The following is an 18,882-nucleotide window of genomic DNA, read 5'->3' as shown; positions in this document are numbered from 1 at the left end:
CGCTGGCCCTGTCCTGCTGCTCCATGTTGCCTTGCTCACCTACCATCTGCCCCACAGTACCCGATGCAACAACTTCTTCTCCCCTCCTTGCATTCTTGCCTCTTGCAGTCCCACTCTAGCTCTAATTAACCGGGCAGTGGGGACTGTGGCCGAATTTTGACCTTGCATGACAAGTCTGCAACCTGTCCCACCTTTTTTTGGGGGGTTCCTTTGGGCAGGGACCTCTTTCCTGGATCCAATGCGATGCCTCACGTGCTTGCAGTCAAGTTAAACAAACAGCAGCTCTGCCGCTGTGACAGTGAGGAGGAGAGGTCTAATGTATTATTTAAAAGCTATCCCTGCAATATTTAAGAAAGAACAATGCAGAGGATAGAGTAAATTATTATAATTTAAAGTCTATTGTGCTCATAGAAGAATGAGCATATTCATCAGTCCATATGCCTCAACAGTTGGCTAGAAGTGTAGTCAAAATTTTACCCAAGCCTCTCCAGTTTCCCTAACTAGTGTGCATTTTCTCTGAGATACCCATATGTTCACAGTAATCTTTAACTATTAAATTGATTTGGAAATTAATTTGGCAACACAAAATCCCATAGGATAGGGAAGTCAATGCCTTCATCTATCCCCCTTTTTAGGACAGGTCATGATTTAGGCTAAGGTTAGAAAATCAGAACTTGAACTTCCACTGTAATTTAAATTTCCTCCTTCAGCCTCCTGGCATGTTACAGGAATATAGTTATTGCTCTGCAGAAATTATAATTTTCCTAGTCTGGCATCCCATTCCTGGCAGTGATCTACAGCAGATGCTTCAGCAGAAGACAAAAACATTAGGAACCAAATGGCAATGAAATTCCATGCAGGAATGTCCTCATCCCTCTGAGACACTTCTTCCACAGCAGGCTGGGGTGGTGGGAGGGGTATGGATGCTATATAGTCTGCTCTTCTATGGAAGGAGAGAGAACATCTCTCTACAGCTGCAGAGCAAGACCCTTCGGGAATGCTGGTCCATACACCTGATTTTAATGCTTCATGCCTAGCTAGATGTGGACCTGCCCGATTTAAAGGTGTTTGCATCGCTTGACTGCATCACTTCTGAGAGCGCCGAGGTGTTTAAGGTATCACCAGTGTTTTAATGTTGTTGCTTGGATCTCTGGGCTTACTTTGGGTGAAAGCTGCGTGAACACTTTGCTCAGAGGGAGCAGGAGCTGAAGGAGATGCGTATTGCACGAGTGTCACTTCTACACTGTGCTTGTGAGGACGTGGCAAACGGGGTTTTACAAACTCTCCAGTGTCCTGGGCAGTTCTGCACCGTAACCCCTCGTGACCTACAGAGGCTGCCTGACGGGCCGAGGCTGAGCGCTCCCTGCACTGCTCTTCTGAAATGAACGGCCATGTGTTTATTTGGAAATCTTCCTGCTCTCTCTCAATAGCTATTTGTCATGTTCCTTAATGCCACAGCTGTTTGGTTACTCCAGGTCAGCTGCTTTTATTAGTCCTGTTCCCACCACCCACTGAAACTCACACCAGCCAGGAGAGGATTATTACCCATGTCCAAAAATAGCACTTCTCTCGTTCCCCTCTTCCAGTGACCCTGGAAACTTCAGTGGTTTTCTTCTTTTCTAATTTCCAACTCTGCTGCCTACCTGCTTCCCCATGAAGGCTGGAGTAGCTGCCCTCACAGCCGGGATCCTCGGCGGCACCGGCGTGTTGCTCTTTCTCATCGCTTTTGGGACGGATTACTGGCTTCTAGCTACGGAGACCTGCGGTGTCTTCCAGCATGGGAACAGCACTCTGCAGTCCGGGGAGGTAACCTCTGAAATACTGTCTTGTTTTGGAAAAACTGACTTATTTAAATAATTTTAAATTTTTAAAGTTTTAAATCTGCGATATGTATGCTCGTTGAAAGCAACCTGCTATAATGTCAGCCTGAGCTACCTTTACAATCTCAGGCAGCTTTTCCATAGTATCTAGCATTTTGACTGGAGTAAAGTGTGTCTAGGAAACATTAAGACAGCACCTCTGTAATCTGGCAGATACAAACATTAGGGAATGAAAGGTAAAAATGTAAGAGCTTTACTTGTTGACAGCATTTGCCTCTAAAGACAAAAGATATCTCCTGATATTTGCCATTAAAAGATTTCTCCCTCTGTAGTTTCTTCATTTAAAAATAGTTCATATTTTAAAGTGTAGGACTTGGCAATCATTTACATCTGAAGTGATACGACTACAGCACCGACAGAAAACAAAGGCAAACATCAGACGCAGAACAGAGTAGACAAAGAGTTCCTGCCCATCTACCAAGAAAAGGCCTATATGTTTTTAAAGTTCAGATTTATATAGGATTGTTGTTAGCAGGAAATGTAATTTTCTAAGGACAGTTTAGTGTTTTAGTGCTAACTGGTAGTATCACGCATTTATAGATCCTTTCGAAAGTTTGATTTTTAGCTGCACTTGCTATTGTCTAACTTTTCAATGAACTAACAACCAGATCAGTTCCTTGAGCCACCCACTCTTCAGAAAAGTTTTTTGTGCCGATCAATGTGTGGTTTCAATTACAAAATGACAGGAAGATCCTTGTTGTGTGCAGACTTTTTGTTACTTCAAAGTTCAATCCAATTAGGTTTGATTTTTTTTCTGGTGTGGTGAGTCACACTGGGTAAGCATCATGATGCCAGCAAGAAATATTTTCTTTCATTTCAGAATCCCATAATCAAATGTAGGACACTGTTCACTTGAGTCATGTTTCCAAATGACTTTCTCTATTGGGAAAAAAAAAAAAAGACCAAACAAAACAAAACTGCCTGGCAGAAGACACTGTCTTTACTGTTTAAAGCAGCGCGGTAAAGCCCCGGAGATGTCAGAAAGTCACGAACAGAGGAGCGCCGCTCAGTTTTTGTGCACTTGGGAAATGACAATGTTAATTGTTTCAGATTTTTGTTTGTGCTGTTGTCTTTTAAAGGGGAGAGGCTAGAGACATTGCACTGCACGACATGAATAAGCATCTCCAACATTTAAGATACGCTCTTGGCCAAAGTGTTAGTGTGCCTGTCACTAAGGCAGAGTGACTTCAAAAGCGCCAGGCAGAAATAGGAGCTGCTCTTACTCTTCCTCTGAGCTATTTTATTTCTGTTTCAGACACTGTTTCTATTATTTCTATTTCAGTTACCGGTTGTGTACAGCAGGCTGTGTTTTTACCTTCTCTGCCCTTTCTTAAACTGGCAAACCCTGTCCCTTACAGATAAGGATGGTCTTGAGTATCTGCCAGAGAGCGATTAAATGTGCCGTAGATGCACAAAGTCAGCAGCCATCCAGCTGATGAAGTTTGAGGGCTGTTACCATTGTCACAGCTGGTATTTTCTTCTGAAAGTAAAAGGAGAATCAGGTCAGAGCTCTGGAATTGGTCATAACTTGAGACATAAAACCCTCAAGGCGAGGGAAGTGTATTTAGCACCTCCCTGTTGAGTCCCGTCTGCTTTCTCTAGTTCACGGGGCCCAATCCTGTGTGGAGCTTCCCTGGCCTCCGCAAAATGTAGTTTTGTAGCAGTCACGTCTCCTTTACCAAGCCTTATGTAATAAAGATAAAATTCATTTTGGCTATATTTTTAATAAGTTTTCTTGGTAAATAGTCCAATGCTCAACTTTGCAATATCCTCCCTGCTGAGAAGAGCTAAACCTTGGGCTCACAGGGGGTTAAAATAGACTCATGACAAAGAAATTCTCAACATCCCTATCATGGTCTATGAGAAGGCTGGTGTGAGCAGGGTGATTTGTGTCTCACCTAAGCTTAGCATAACTTCTACTGGGCTCAGCAGAGGGAGAGAAGGAAGGAAACCTTTGGGCTGGTGATTGGAAGAGGCTCACTGGGAGAGTTAGAGCTGGGCTTTTGGGGTTAAACCAGACCCTGGATCCTGCAGAGTAGCAAGGACATCAGAACTGTTGCATTGGGTCACACCCGAAATTGCTCACCTGGTAATCAACACCTGGTTACAACAGCAATAACATTTATTTAAGGGAAGAGTTTAAGAAGTAGAATACACCCAGAATGCTCTGCTCCCCAACATACACATCCAATGGCAATCAGTGGTTTAAAGATATCAACGAAAGAAAATCTGTCCCGTGAAGGTCTGGAGGTTGATTTGTTACCAGAACATGTTGTAGCTGTGAAATGGCAGAAAGTCAAAGGCAGTAGCTGCCTCTGTGTTCCACATCCCCTCCAAAACCAACTCAAACAGCAACAAATGAAAACCCCAACAAAAAGGGAAAACCAGCAACTGCCTAAGCAAAAATTACACACTTTGAACCATTCTACCACGGTTATCCCTGTATCAGCTTGGGCTTTCTTTTCTCCACAGGCTGAAACGCGGGCAGAGGCCAGGAAGGAGATCCTCACTTTCCATCACGAGGGCTTCTTCTGGCGGTGCTGGTTCTTTGGCGAGGGCTACCCAGAGACCATCTGGACCTTCTGGTACAGTGAGTACGATGCCACCGCACCACATCCACAGCATTTGCTCAGCGTTTGAATTGCAAACAAGCACAAAAGGGCTCACAGGGATGAGGAGGCAGTTGACCTTTTTTCTTTTTTTTTTTTTTTAATTTTTTCTTTTTATTCTCATCGTCTCTCTATCAAAAGCAAACTTGGCTCACCCTTTCTGTGTTCTTTTTTTTTTTTTTTTTTTTTACTTGGATTTTGTTCTCAGAGGATTGTTCACAGAAACGTAGGAAACTCTTGATGCCATTTAATATATCACTTACTTTTGGAGTGGTGGCTTCCACCGACAAGGACAACTCTCCCCTCCCCACCTCATACCTCCTGATGTTTTCAGCTAAGGGCTGCTAAATTTGAGCCCATGTCTTTCCTGGCCGTTAGCACTGCTCTTTTGTCAGCGTTTTCAGCCATCGGGATGCTGAGCATTCCCACCTCCCACTCATTTCAGCATGGGGAAGGCTGGACGTTCATGAGTGTGCTCTCCCTGGGTGCTCAGGACCTCTAGCAGTGGGCAGTGGTGGGCCATGGAGAGCCGTAACCACGTGTCTTTATGCTCTCAAGCACACAAGACCTTTATCTTGCCTGTTTTGCTTTTTAAGGTCATCGAAATTACACGTGTGAATAAACAGAGATGGATGCAAAATCATGGGTTTTTTTTGGGTTTTTTTTTGTTTTTTTTTCTGAAAGCACATTCACTCTTCAAAAAAAAAAAAAAAATTGAAGGAGAAGGTGAAACCTGTTCTGAGACACCAGTTGGTGCTGCCTGGTGGCCCAGTGAAGTGTGGGGTCTTGGCCCAGTGAACCAGGTGCTCCCACCAGAAAGAGCCAAGGAGCGAGACCACCCCAGAGCAGGCCTGGCACCAGCCCCGCCGGCCGCCGAGCCAGCAGCCGGCTTGCCCGCCTTCGTGCGCAGTGGGGAATTAGAGGACAGCCTTTCCCTGGGATGCCGCAACCCTAGAGGAGCATTGGGGATGGAAAAAGAGATTTTTAAATAAGTCCTGAAAAGGTTTTAAACACTGCAAAAGCCTTGACCCTGTGCTTGCTGGGGTTTCAGTCTGCTCAGAGATGCTTACGTGCCTGTGGAGCGGCGTGATAGTCTCGCAGGGCATTTGGCTGCAGATAATGCAGATTCCCACAATAAATTTACTCTGAAGTGATTAAAATTTCAGATGATCTTTGCTGTCTACCAGTCCCTGACCTGTGTTTCCTCTAAAATCTTGCAGGAACAGTTACTGCCACTGTTCAGCTGAACAACATGAGATTTTTCACACAGAAATTTTTTTGATAAAAAAGGACAGGCTTGAGAGAGTGAGTTTGCTATCTAATTACATTATATGGAAATGCATGATATAATGTTACCTGAAGTAAAATGACTCTTGCTGATAACTGGCAAATTTGTGTTACTTCTTTAGGTATTTATTATAATAGGATTGATCATGGCAAATTAATTTGCTGCTCTTATGAATGTAATAATTAATTCAATAGGTACTCCATAGTCAATTTAGCATGAACTAATGTCCACCTATTATAAAGTGTTCCTTTGAGCTGGGGAACATATTTAAATAAGTGGCCAACCATTAATTAATTCATTTAACATTCATTCTATTACCGTTAATCATGATAAGCCTCAATGGTATTAATATTGATGGGGCACTTCCATTCTAATTGTGCTTTCCCTTCTCACAAACTGAAGGTCTTGTGAGGGAGCTTGTTCTGGTACCCAAATACTTTTGTCCCTTCCAGACCGTCTGGCACATTTTCTGGAGGAAAAGAGCAATGGGAATATTTACACTGATTTCAGTTGCTCCATCTTTCATGATTGATGTCCACCTCAGCCTCAGGTTATGAAGATGAGAAGATGTAAGGGTATCAGTCTCAGATCCTCTTATATCTTCCTTCCCTCATCATTCTTCTTTTTCTTTTTTTCTTTCTGACCAGGATTTACTATCTGTCTTTACTCCTCAGCTTTCTGATTTCAGTGAGGGTTTTGTAGGTTTTGCAGAATAATACCTTGCTATCTGAATACTATAACTGTGATTTTGCAGAAAATAAAAGCAAACGGGATGGTTTTGTTGTTGTTGTTGTTGTTGTTGTTGTTCTTTTTCAGCCAGCCAAGCGCACCCCAAGTTCTGCATGCATGGCTACCTCTTTCCCATGCCCATTGCTCTTGGACCTTTCCCCCATCCTTCCTACGACACAACCGCAGGTGGGTTTCTTGCCTCCTCCCCCAGCAGCTCCTTTCCCAAGCGATCAGGCAGAGATTTACGATGTGTGTCAGTGCTGTGGTTCTCCCATTGTAAATGCGCGTGGCCAAGCATGACCAAGACTTTTGGAAAGCAGCCTTGCTTAGTTGACTGCCCCACGCTATGAGCACATCGAGATGTTCTCCCACATCTTCTCTCCTCCAGACCCAGCCATGCCTGGCCATGAGCCGTGCACCCTCCCACTGGGTGCTCAGCACCTACTCCTACGAGCAAGAGAGGATGCTAAATCCACTCCCTCCCACCTCATCGCTCACTGGGAGGAGCTGGATCAACCCCATGGCCAAATCCAGACTCTGTGAGCAAGCAAGAAAAGTAATTTCTCCTGGGCTGCAGGTTTGTGGCAGCCCAGTGCTGATTTGTTTCCAGTCTGGCTTCCTGGGAGAGCTCTGGTGTTGATTTGTTAGAAGGCAAAATAAACAAACACTGGGAAATCAGTTAAAGACCAAATTGTTAAAAGATCCATGTAGGTGACTGGCTTATTTTTAACACACCGAATATGACACAGTTGGAGAGTTCTCCTTTCAACTGGTTCCCTTTTTATTTATGTTTCTCTATATTTTCAGAGTTCTTTAATGAATCAGCTGCTGTTAGGAATTTTAATTTGCTAAATTGGTGGCAGCAGCTAGAATTAATTCCATGATCTTTTTTTGAAATGAATTGATTTCTTTAAATAGTGTGCATCACTCTGCATTGCCTCCGGGGAACTGGGGCAGGCACACTGCACAAACAAACATCTTGACCTTTTCCTTAGCCTTTAGCAGTACCTTTTTTATTTTTATTTTTATTTTTTTTTATGAGGAATTAATTAAAAAAAAAAAAAAAGAAACATTTGTCAGAAGCATGTGAGGGAGAGCAGCTAATTTCTTGTGCTGTGCTGTGCAGGATTCCTGCCTCAGGGAACATGCCGTAGTGTCAGTTGGATACGAGGGACCTGTCGGCAGGCTGAGGAGGAGCCCGTTGCAGGCTGTGTGCAGCAAACATGTGGGTTAAGCGGTGGGATTTTTTTCAGCTTAGGAGAGGCAGGCGTGACCTCTAGTTTCTGAATGATCCCGCTGATAAACGCACTATGTTTTCTGTACTAAATAAAGGGCCATGGAAGCATCTGTCCCTGCCCGTCAGCCCTTGCTATGAAACCCTCTTCAGCTGCCTCGCAGAAATGCCCGTTGGGACAGGTCCTGGGAGGGTGCTGGGGACAGGGTCTGCCCAGGGGCTGCACCCCGGGGTGCTGTGGGGCTCTACCAATTCACCTCGGTACTACGATCCCTGGGGAGGTGAGGATGTCTCAGCACCCACGTTTAGAGCAGCAGGAGCGTTGGGTTCCTCTGCTGCACCAACCCCACTGCAAAGCCCTCAGACGTCTGCAGAGAGAAGGTACTTCTGTTGTTAACACTCATTTTATTTCAAGCCAGTCCATCCTCGTATGCAAATGATGACAAAACAGGAGGCTGTCCAAGAAGAGGGGTCCTCCAGCTATTACCTGCTCCAGAGATAATTCTGCCTTATCTGCATCCTCTTAGGCTCCCTGAGAGAAATGGGTGACGGGAGGTTAAACATGAAAATGAATTCTGTGGTTTTGGAGAGTTCAAGATACTTATCTTTCCCTAAGTGGCTCTCCTGACAAAATGCTTTAAAATGAGTAAAATGCATCTTTTCTGTATCATTTTTCTTTCAAGTGTGAATCATTTCAGCATTACCCACTTGCTCGTGCTCAGCTTAAATCTCTCTAACTAGCGCTTCTGAAAAAACAAGAGGCAGAGCGAGATGTAGCAGTCTGAGGGGATCACATAAACCAGGGGAACGCGGAGCAGGGTATCGGAGAGTCTCTGCCTGAAGATCACCACCTTCGGCCAAGGTTTATGGCAGTGGCTGGAAGAGACTCGGCTACTGGGAGACTGAAATGAGTGTGCTGCATCCCACCCTGTGGGATGTGAGGGGCGCAGGCTTGCTCGGCTCTGCCTGGTGCGATTGCATGAAGTCCCAGCAAAACCCCCAGATTCAGTGCATGAAGAGGCAGCTGTTCTCTTGCCCTGTTCTCTTACTTGGAGTCAAGCTTGGTCATTAATGGGGGAAATCACGAGATCCCGTTTTCCCTGCAGCCCTGCTAACAAAAACCGCCTTTATTTTAAACCAGGAACCTGGCACCTTCCGTAAGTGTTAATTAAAATGGAACAAAGATGTGGTCTGATTCCATCTCCCCAAATGTTGCTATTTTCTTTCCTTTCTTGCCAAGCTCTTCCATTCCCCACAGGCACAGCTAAGCACGGTGTCCTTTACTCTCACCCCCTTTTGTGGCGTGCTTCCCTGGCAAGCCCTTCCAACCCCTTGTACTCATTCCAATCCCATTATGTAGGGCACGACATTGAACCTGAACTTGCACCGCTTCCAGGCACATCGCGCCCATGCCGCGGCTTAGCAAAGCAGGAACTCTAGCTCTGCCTAACACAAGCAGCTTTACAGGTTACTGCTTTTACTGTGCCTGAAGTAGGAGTTAAGCATGGACTGAAGAAACCCTCTTTTCCTCTCCTTTCCCCTGACTTTACTCTTTTTGCCGGTGCAGTGTACAGAGGCTTCTGGACGGCGTTCATCATGCTGGCCGTGGCCGCCGGGCTGGTGGGAGGGCTGCTGCTGGTGTGCGGCGTGCCCTTCGTCAGCCCTCGCTCCTACAAAGCGGGAGGTGGATTCCTCCTCGCCTCGGGTAAGTGGTGGCACCGGGGTACGGCCGCGCTCCGCTTGGTGCCTGCGGGGACGGGGAGGCAGCCGGGGGCAAGGCGCTGGCGGGGACATGGGGGCTCTGATGGGAGCTGCACTGACTTGCAGTAAATTATTTCCCTCTTTGCCCACCAGAATTAAACCTCTATGCTCAATCAAGCTTTAGCAAGATAGTCCTTAGTCCTAGGGAGGCTGAGTTTTGGGAAAAATAATTATTTATTATTTATTTGGGAAAAATAATAATTTTTTTTTTTCTCCTACTCTTCTATGCAACCCAGAGGAGCAGAGCCTTTTATTTTAATAAAGTCCTTAGCTGCGTTAACCCTGGGCAGCAGTCAGCCACGTTGTGTTCTCCTAAGTCAGTCTTTGCATTTGGGCCTCTCCTGTCCCTGCTGCTAACATCTGTTAGAGCTGGAAACCTTCACTGAGGGATGAAAGGCGTACCCGGCGACTCAAAATGGGAGGGCTGGCTTAATAAAACCTGAAAAGATAAAGCAGTGGCACAGCAGGAAAATGAATTAAAAATGGGCATTTATTCTTTATTCCCACTGCCATTACAAATGATTCCACTGAATTATCACATGGGCTTTTTCCTTTTCTGTATTTGAGAAGGAATAACTGGCTTAACTCGTAGAAATACTTGACTTATAACAGTGACTCAAACTCAGAAAAAAAGCTTTTTTGTGACTCAAGCGGCTAAAGGCTGGAGCTCAGCTGAGCCATGCCAAGTGAAGAACTTCATTATGAAGTCAGGCCTTTCTCTGATAAACCACTGCTTAATTATGGATGGCACACCAGGTCCCGCTTCCTCACACACAGCATGAATCAAACGCAAGCCAGCATCTTTCTTCCAGTTTGGACTTTGAGTATGCCCAAGTTTTTGGGGTTGAAAACATTCAGGAAAATATTTAACAAGGAAGGTCCCAACCCCGATGCTGGAGGAACTCCACCCAGACTCCTTTCAATCTCACCGTGCCCTGCCATTATTGCCTTTTGCTCTTTTCCCCCATTATTTAGCTCCCTATTCATTTTTATAGCTTCTTTCCTAATTTCTATCTCCTCCAGCATGAAGGAAGATGACATCTATCTATTTGTCTAAAAAATCGGGAAGGCACTAAACCAATTTGGCCCTATGTGCCTCTTCTAATTTGCTTTGCATTTTGTCCAGTTTTCCTTTTGCCTCCAGGTCTTCAGTTACTAAAGGGAGAGCAGCAAGCCTGTGGGTATCTGCTTATTTCTTTCTAATATAGTTTAATAAATACTTGGTTGGGTTTAATTTTTCTAAAGACAAATCTCATGTGGTTTGCAGACACAGATTTCATGTGGGAGTGCAAGTGTCTTGTTACCAGATCTCCATCAGGTACCAATACCTTCTGCTGAGTAGTGTTGGCCACTTGACGTGTGTACATTGAAGTCATCTCTTCTTGTGAGACTAGGGCAGAATATTTGAATTCCCTCACTCTGGCTACCTCAGTTAAAGCCCTATTTCTTCAAAACACTCAACTTTCAGCCCGAATAGAAAACCTAAGATCAATCACCTTCTGACACTGGCCAGATAAATAAAATATCACACAGAAAAGGGTGTCGAGTAATACTGAATCACACTATTCAATTTTTTTTTTTTTCATTGTTTCTGCACTTTATTTGACTACTTCTTGATTAAAAAGCTAGGGCATAGAATGTGACACTTTTTAGAAGAGCTGATTATGCATCACATAAACCTCTTGGCATTAGACAAAGATGCTGCTGTTTAAATTGAAGTTTGTATTAAAGCAGTTTCAATCTGAACAGCAATCATTGTTATTAACTGTCATTAGGAGGAATGAGTTCAGCTGAAATAGAATTCCTGCTATATTTTCAATCTAAATGATAGCTAGGAGAATGAAATAGTATTTCAGCATTTTCAGCAAAGTTTGCTTAGAGTTTCAACTGATCTTTTTTGGGGGGAGTGGGGGTGTCCTGAACTCAAACCTCTGGATCCTGTTTGACACTGGCTTCCTGATGGATGCATGCCTCCATGGTTATTTTCTTGCTATCCCTTCTAAAAATATTTTGCATAATTGCACTGAGCAGTAGGAACAATAGATTTAACACAGCTTCAACTCCCCAGCCATCCCTCTCCTTCAGATAGCGGGATGCGGAGAGACGACGCAGGAGAAAGCGCGTCTTGTCTTCTAATCGTGGCCTATGGGTCAGTGTTAATTAACCTCCCTTGCAAAAATGATCTCTCCTTGAGGAAGTGTGAAAATGTTGGCAATGTGTAGAGTGGGAACATGGTCTGGCAGTCGGATGGTGAGATGGGGGCACCATGGCTGAAAGATGTCCTGGCCTCTCAGGGCATCCTTTAGATGCAGCTTTATTCTGTCCCTAAACTCCCTCTGCCCCTTTTGGCAGCAGCCTGCGCTGAGGTCGTGACACCACAGGCCTGGTTAATCACCACAAAATGATGCAACATTTGCCACCGGAAGGCTCTGAAGATATTACTGGTGCAAATGCACTCCCAAGCACATTTACGGATAACCAGCCTGACATGATCTGGAGGAGTTACGTGTGCCCCTCTGTCACGGAGGGGGGAATTCAGCGCCTAAGGGTGAAGGTTGTTATCGCTCAGTTAGGTCTCCTTGGGTTACCTCTCCAAGATGCCTTTTATTTACTGCACTTTCAAGGGGACAAATCTGTCTGTCTGCCAGCTACCGTAACAAATGTAGTGCTCGGTGGGTGGCGTTTCTGAGAGCTCTTTCAAAGGACCGGAGCCATTCCCCTTGATTTCCTCTGCTGGGTGACTTGGGAAATACAGCCGGAGCCCATCTGACATTGGCTGCTGCTCGCATTTGCACATCTACCTCCCCAGCTGAGCAGTTATCCTTGCCAGCCTGCTCCCAAAAGCACCCCAACTGCATGAGCAAATAGCCGGCGTGCTGCTTTCCTTCTAACATTTGCCATCACAGACTTAGCTTCGGTGCTTGCAAGGGGGAGGCAGATCTGCCTGGTGACTAATTGTCCCCTTGTTTCAATAGTCAGATGACAATATGATTAATTATCACTACAATGTCACCGAGAGGGCCGGGTGAATGCTGCTCTGCAGCTTCTGGAAACGGTTTGAATTACTGAGACAGCTTTGCTTGTGCTCCTCGGTTTTCTGTGCTTGTGCTCCTCAGTTTTCTGTGCTTGTGCTCCTGGGTTTTCATTTCTTTGGGCATTTTAGAGACCAAGCTTAGAAGTGAGCCCATGCTTGATCCAGACTTGGGGCAATTACTGAGCTCCCAGCACTGCCCTTGTACGTTTGGACCAGCTGCATAGCTGTAGGCTTCAGTGGAAAAATGACCTGAGCTCTACTTGGTGACTTGCTCAGGGGGAAAGAATCTGCTCTGGAGGGAGCGGACAGGCAAAGTGTGAGCATACGGTGAGTTTTCGAAGCAAGCTATAAGGATGCATGACACAGGTAGTGTTAAGCAACCCAAAGAAGAGCTTGTTATCAGCTCGCCTTGCACTGGAAAGCACAGATACATGATGAACCACGTACACTCCACGCCTCTTCAGCCGCTGTGGTCCTGGTGCTGTTTCGCCAGCATCCCCACTTGCATGCTCCGAACCATCCTGCAGCCCCAGGATCGCTGTGGCCGTGAGCACAAAGCCTTTCCTGAGCTTTTGGAGTCAAGAGGTGGTCATGCTCTTCAGCATGAGCTGACTGCATTTAAAAAAAAAAAAAAAAAAAGGCAGCTTTGCCAGTTCTGTGAGTTAAAGTGCTGAGTTTTGGCAATCTCGGGCTCCCCACATGCAGTAAAGACTGACAGTTATGGAAGGGCAGCTGAAGGTCGCCCCTCCATTTCCTCATTAACATCCTTAAGAGGCAACTAGTGAGAAAGGCGAATGAGTCAAAGTTCATTATTCTCATAATTAGCAGATTACACGAAAGTTCAGTAGCTTCCACAGGATAAGAGTTAAAGATTGAGTTCACTCACCTGTCCCTACAATTAGCAGCTATAAAGGTGTCACAAGGATATAAAGTGAGAGAAAGAAAAAGCCCGACTCCAATTTACTCACAACGAAGGTGCAGCCCTCCTGGGAGGGGGAGATGGAGCGCCAGGGTTTGTTGTCCTGCAGTTAGCAGCGTACGAAAGAGAAAGATTTAATACCCCACTTCAATTTTCTTGCAATTAGTCCCTCCCCAGAAGATGCCATTGACCTCATCAGCATGGAGATGGAGTTTCGCAGTTAATTTTTTTCCAGACCATCCTAATGAACAGAGGCAGAAGGAAAGGGAGGGAAGGAGATCACTTGGCTAATTTTCCAGTAACAGAAACCATAGGGATGCTGAGAGGAGCGTGGAGTTGGTCTTGTTTGGCGAGGTCCTCACTTATACTTACCCAAACCCAACACACGTCCTGTGTCTCAGGTGTGTGCGCCAATGCCAGGCTCACTTCTTGGACAGAAAACTAGATTTTTTTTTTTTCAGTTTTTCATTCTGCTGCCCAAGGCAGGAAGAAGTCTGTCTCTGTACAAAGCGCTTTGGGGCTGATAGGAAATGAAGATATCTTTCTGCTGCGGCAGAGACTAAAAGCCCCAAAAAGGAGGTGGTAAAGTAAAACCTGTTCAAAAGATGAAAAATCCAAAATAAAATGGAAAAACACTTACTTTGGTCACATGGGAATGAAACATCCTGATTTTCTCATTGCGAAGAGTCTACTAATGTTTAAAAGCGTGACAAATTTTGGGCAGTTTCATGAATACTTGTGATTGTTCCAAGTAAGCAATTTTTTGCTGAACATTTTTCAGTGAGCTGCCCTCTCCGCACTTCCACCGTCCTTCTTCGCCTTCACCTGCCCTTTTGATTTTCTTTTGTCACTGAGGAGATGGTGTAAATCCCAGGGACTCCTCACCACTCAGCTGTAATTATTCCAGAGAAGAAGGCTGCTTACTTTACATTTTCTTGTCATTTTTCCAGAGTGTGAAAATGTTCTTAATTTAGATGCTGTGGCCATGCCATCACCTCCAGTACCTGTTTAATAATAAATCCTTCCGTACCCAGACCTGGCGCTTCTCCTGGGGTGAGGGGAGGGACAGTTTCCCCATCCTTAGCTCTTGGCACACTTGGGGACGGTGCCAACCTCTCACAGGGCTTCCCTGCACCCTCCTCAATAAGAACTGGTAGGTTTTAATCTGATCGCTTCAATAAACGAGGCTGGGACAATTCAACGCAAACTCCCTGGTTATTTAAAGTAGGAGAATTCAAAAGTACGCTACCGTACCCATGTCCTCTGTCCCACTGGGGCTACGTTTTCATTTGCATCTCTTACGGTAGGTATTATAAGCTAATGAAATAGAAATTGATCTCTAAAAGAGCACTTTTCAAGGTTCAGTTGCTATCTAATTAATTTAATTTTAAATTACATCAGTAATAAAGACTTAATTGCCTTCTTATCAATATATTGTATTTTGTAAAGGACATGTGACTATTTAAACATGCAATTGTTTTCTTATAGTAGAATAATTGGTATTTTAAGCATACAGCTATCATATTAAGTGTAAAATATTTATTTGTGCACTTAATTTCAAGTGGTATCAAAATCTCAATGAACATGCAAATGTTACAACAGCTGCTGTTTAACTCCTAGCCTGCCTCTCCAGCAACCACGAGGACTTTTCCGTGTAAGGAGGAATGGCTTGAAATCACAGTGTGTGGCGATGTAAAGTATATTCATATGGTTACACCAAGTTTTGATCATTAAGATTCAATTTGCAGTCTTAGGGTACAGGAGGCTGTTTAACAGACACGACAGCTTTGGCTGGGTAGCCTCAATTTCTATATAATACACAGAGAGGACTTTGAACGCTCTATACCTTCCCGTAAGTCTCTTTTTTGGCTACAAGAGGTTTGTAGCAGCAGATGTGCTTATATCCATTATAAGCAGAAACACGGTTAAGCACTGACGTGTTTTCTCTGACCAAGGTTTCAGTAACCGCCATTGCTAAGCAGATGTATCAATGTCAAGCTTTACCCACTTCCTTTGCTTAGCATGGGAGTTGGATTTTGTAGTAGTATAAGCTGCCAAGAAGAATAATTAAATATAGTACAAGCTACCTCTGATTTAAAAATTTCAAGGGGAGAAGTTAAATCCAACAGAAGCCACAACACATCCAGAAAACTGTGTGGTAACTTGTCAGCTAAATTAGTTTTGAACTGTTTACTTCTACTATAAAAATATTGTAATCTGTGATGTATTTCTTTCATATATGTGTGTGTGTGTGTGTGTATCTATATGTTATACAGCACCATTTAAAAATAGGAAGCTTCTAGCTGTGAAGTAGCAAGATCAGATATTATTGAAGTGCTTTCAGATCTGTCATCACACCGTCACTATTTAGTTTCAATATATGTTGACTTTAAAGTGCACTGTACATATTCATTAATGCGACACAGTAAATAATACTGGGGCCATGCTAGTTTTTTGTCATCTGCTTCACACGGGGGAGCTAGACCTGCAGCCTCCAGCCTCCATCACTTTGAATTATGGGGAAAGGAGGTTCCTATTAAGTCACCAAAGCTCCCAAACCCACCAGGGGCTGTACCAGGCCCGGGAGGTGCCTGTTTGCCACGTGCTTTTCAGATGTGACCGAGCTCTTCCTGTAGACGTTGACCTTCGACGGGTATGCATCTGGAAATAAGAGATGGCGAGGTCTCGCGGGAGATCTGCTATTTGGGTCGCAGGCATCCTGCAAGGCTCGGGAGGCTCCGAGGAGGGAGAACCCTCGCTTAGCAAGGTGCTGACCTTGCACTCATTGCTCAGGCTGGAGTGTGGCCTCGGCTCTCCTCCTGCCTGGCTCCAGGGGAGGTCAGAGGAGGTCTCACTTGCCAACAAAAAGACTTTCTAGCCTTATGGTATAAGCTGTTTATTATTCTTTTTATTATTCTGTTATTTAGTAGCCCATCTGAGATTAATACCTCACGGCTACATGCATTTTCCCCTCTATTATGTGTTATTTCTCTGCAAATAGAAATATCTACATTTCTATATGATATCCATATTCCTTGCCACGTGTTTTAATACTTGCTTGCAAAGCTCAGTTTAAGGAGGGGGTAACACCAGACGTGGAAGGGAGCTGCCATGAGCTGCAGCAGCTGCTCAGCATCTGCACAGGCTCTGCTTGCACCAGTGCCAGGGGTAGCAGGTCCGATGCTGGATAACACTTGCCATCAGCAGGACTGATCTCTGTATCTTTGCTTTTCTGGTGGAGCGTGAATCTGACACTACTTGGAAGGGTAGACAAAAAAAAAAAAAAAAAGTCTTAGTCTTGCCTTCCCACTCATCTCAGGCAAATTAAAAATTAAAAAAGGCAAACCGACCCACCTTTAAGACAGGAATGCGGAGCTAGCCCCATGCAGATCCCTGCTGGGACATCAGCTGTGGTCATGCTGGTTTCTCCGTGGCCGTATCCAGCTGTAACAGAGCCCTCGGTAGCGGTTAAAGCACGAGGTGTCGGTGTGCCTGCGGCTGGGCACTGTGGTGTGGGTCTGGCTTTCGCAGGAGCCTGCAGAGCAACGTCACGAACAATAATTCTGCAACTTTGGCTTTGACGCAAAGGACCTGCAAGAATAAATGGAAATCTGTTGCAATCTTTTCTCAGTTTCATTCCTGTGTGTCAAATGCAGAGAATAACTCATCTTTGTCTCTCTTTCCAGGAGGGTTATTTCTCCTGCTCATATTTCTCTTTGTGATCTGGAAGGAGTTTGCCGCTGATTTTCAGAAGTACATCCTTCTGGAGAGAAGTGAGAAGTGCACGGACGATGTACCCGTGCACGTGTATTATGGGTGGTCGTTCATGTTTGCCGCGGCGGGAGTGCCCCTGGTTTTACTTTCTGGACTCCTCTTCTACCTGATCGGCAGAGACATTATGAAGTCCCTAGAGTAAGACAAATTTGCCACGCTGAGAAAGCCTTTTGAGAAAATTGGTGATGCTCCTTGTTATGAAACGTTCACAAGTTTTGAGGACTAGATCGTTTTGTAGCTGCAATTGTCGGTGTTTGATTACGCTCACATGGAGGCAGGGGTGGAGCACTGAGCACCCGACCACTGTCCATCCAAAGCCAGCCCCAGCTGAACATCCCCCTTCAGCATTTTTATACAGTTTTGAGAAATTCAGACGTGTCTATGGGTTTTTCTCTGCAGCCCAAGGAAGTGCCGCCGCTGTGGCAAGCAGCTCCCCCAGCTCCTGTTTCTGTCAGCAGAGCCCCGCATCCATATTCAGCAGAGCTGGAGTTTTATAGCATTCCCAGCATCCTTGTTTCTTGTAAAAGGTAATCAAATCTGGCTGTGGCGGTGTCTGCTATAATGTCTATTTCTGAAAAGCAATTAAGGATGATTATTTTTTTTTTAGCTGGCTCTAATTGATGTCAAAGGACAACCATTTTAATGGGATGTCGGGAAACATGAGAAACTTTTTTTTTTTTTTTTTCCCCCCCTTAAAAGCCCTGATTCTGATGATACAAATGTACCTGGACTTAACCTAACTTTCAATGAGTGAATAAACCAATTTCTGTGGCATGAAACCTAACATGAATTAATTAACGTTTCTTTACAGCACCACATTACTGTGCTTTTAATATTTTCCCTGGATGCAGTGTTGTGGGGATTCGCAACCCCAAAACTGGAAGATGGTCAGAGTTGGGGGAAAGGAAGTAGGAACAATCAGAGTTATTTTTTATATTGTTTGTTATGGTAGACCCCGTCAGCCAGCTCAGTGTGGGACCTTGTTATATTCTACAGATGCAGCTCCGAAAAGACAAATTATATACCATTTAGATATTTTTTAATTCTTGCAATTTCTCGGGTATACGTTGTCTGACAGATTGCAGTGGTCCCACGGAGAGTAATGCGTGTTAATTCTACACCAAACCATCGAGGTACCGGAGGTGAAGTAATTCATACGCAGAGGTTTGCAAAGACACTTGAGATATGACAAAGATTTGATCTTGTCATGTTTTTCAGGCTGGATTTTGATGCTTTGAAGTAGTTTGTTGGGCCTTTGCTTGCTGAACTCATTTGCATAAATTTGAAATCAATCTTCCTAAAAAAAAAAAACCCGCACGCTGTTCTCACGGATGTCATACTTTGCACTAGGCATATATCTCCCGAGCTTTATGTCATACTATTGACTCAGTATAGTTAATTAATAATGTAATGTAAATCTCTTCTAGAAAGCAGTGAAGATTGTTGGCAGTATAAAAATGTTTGTTAATGCTCATCGTAAAATATTATTCAAGTCTGGCATTTCTTTCCTTTTGGAGCAAGTTCTAATTATTCTTTTACAAGATTCATGGCATACATATAGTGAGAAATTGTAATTCCCACATGTAAAGATTAGTTCTTTTGTATGAATAACAGGCTTGGTCTACAGGTCTTAAGCAAAATTCAAGCTGTTTTC

General features: G+C 44.4%; 1 protein-coding gene across 1 annotated transcript; it reads left to right on the top strand.

Annotated features, from left to right (window-relative positions):
- Window positions 1-1,638: 1,638 nt before the first annotated feature.
- Window positions 1,639-17,370, top strand: LOC141964785 (transmembrane protein 182-like). The gene is made up of 5 exons (XM_074915508.1): window positions 1,639-1,806; window positions 4,353-4,470; window positions 6,594-6,692; window positions 9,308-9,445; window positions 17,141-17,370. Exons 1-5 carry the CDS (start codon window positions 1,654-1,656, stop codon window positions 17,368-17,370), a joined length of 738 nt encoding a protein of 245 aa, XP_074771609.1. The 5' UTR covers window positions 1,639-1,653.
- The last annotated feature ends 1,512 nt before the right edge of the window (window positions 17,371-18,882 follow it).

This window comes from Athene noctua, chromosome 11 (assembly GCF_965140245.1).
Source record: "Athene noctua chromosome 11, bAthNoc1.hap1.1, whole genome shotgun sequence".
NCBI lineage: Eukaryota > Metazoa > Chordata > Aves > Strigiformes > Strigidae > Athene > Athene noctua.
This window is presented reverse-complemented; position numbering and strand designations above follow the sequence as displayed.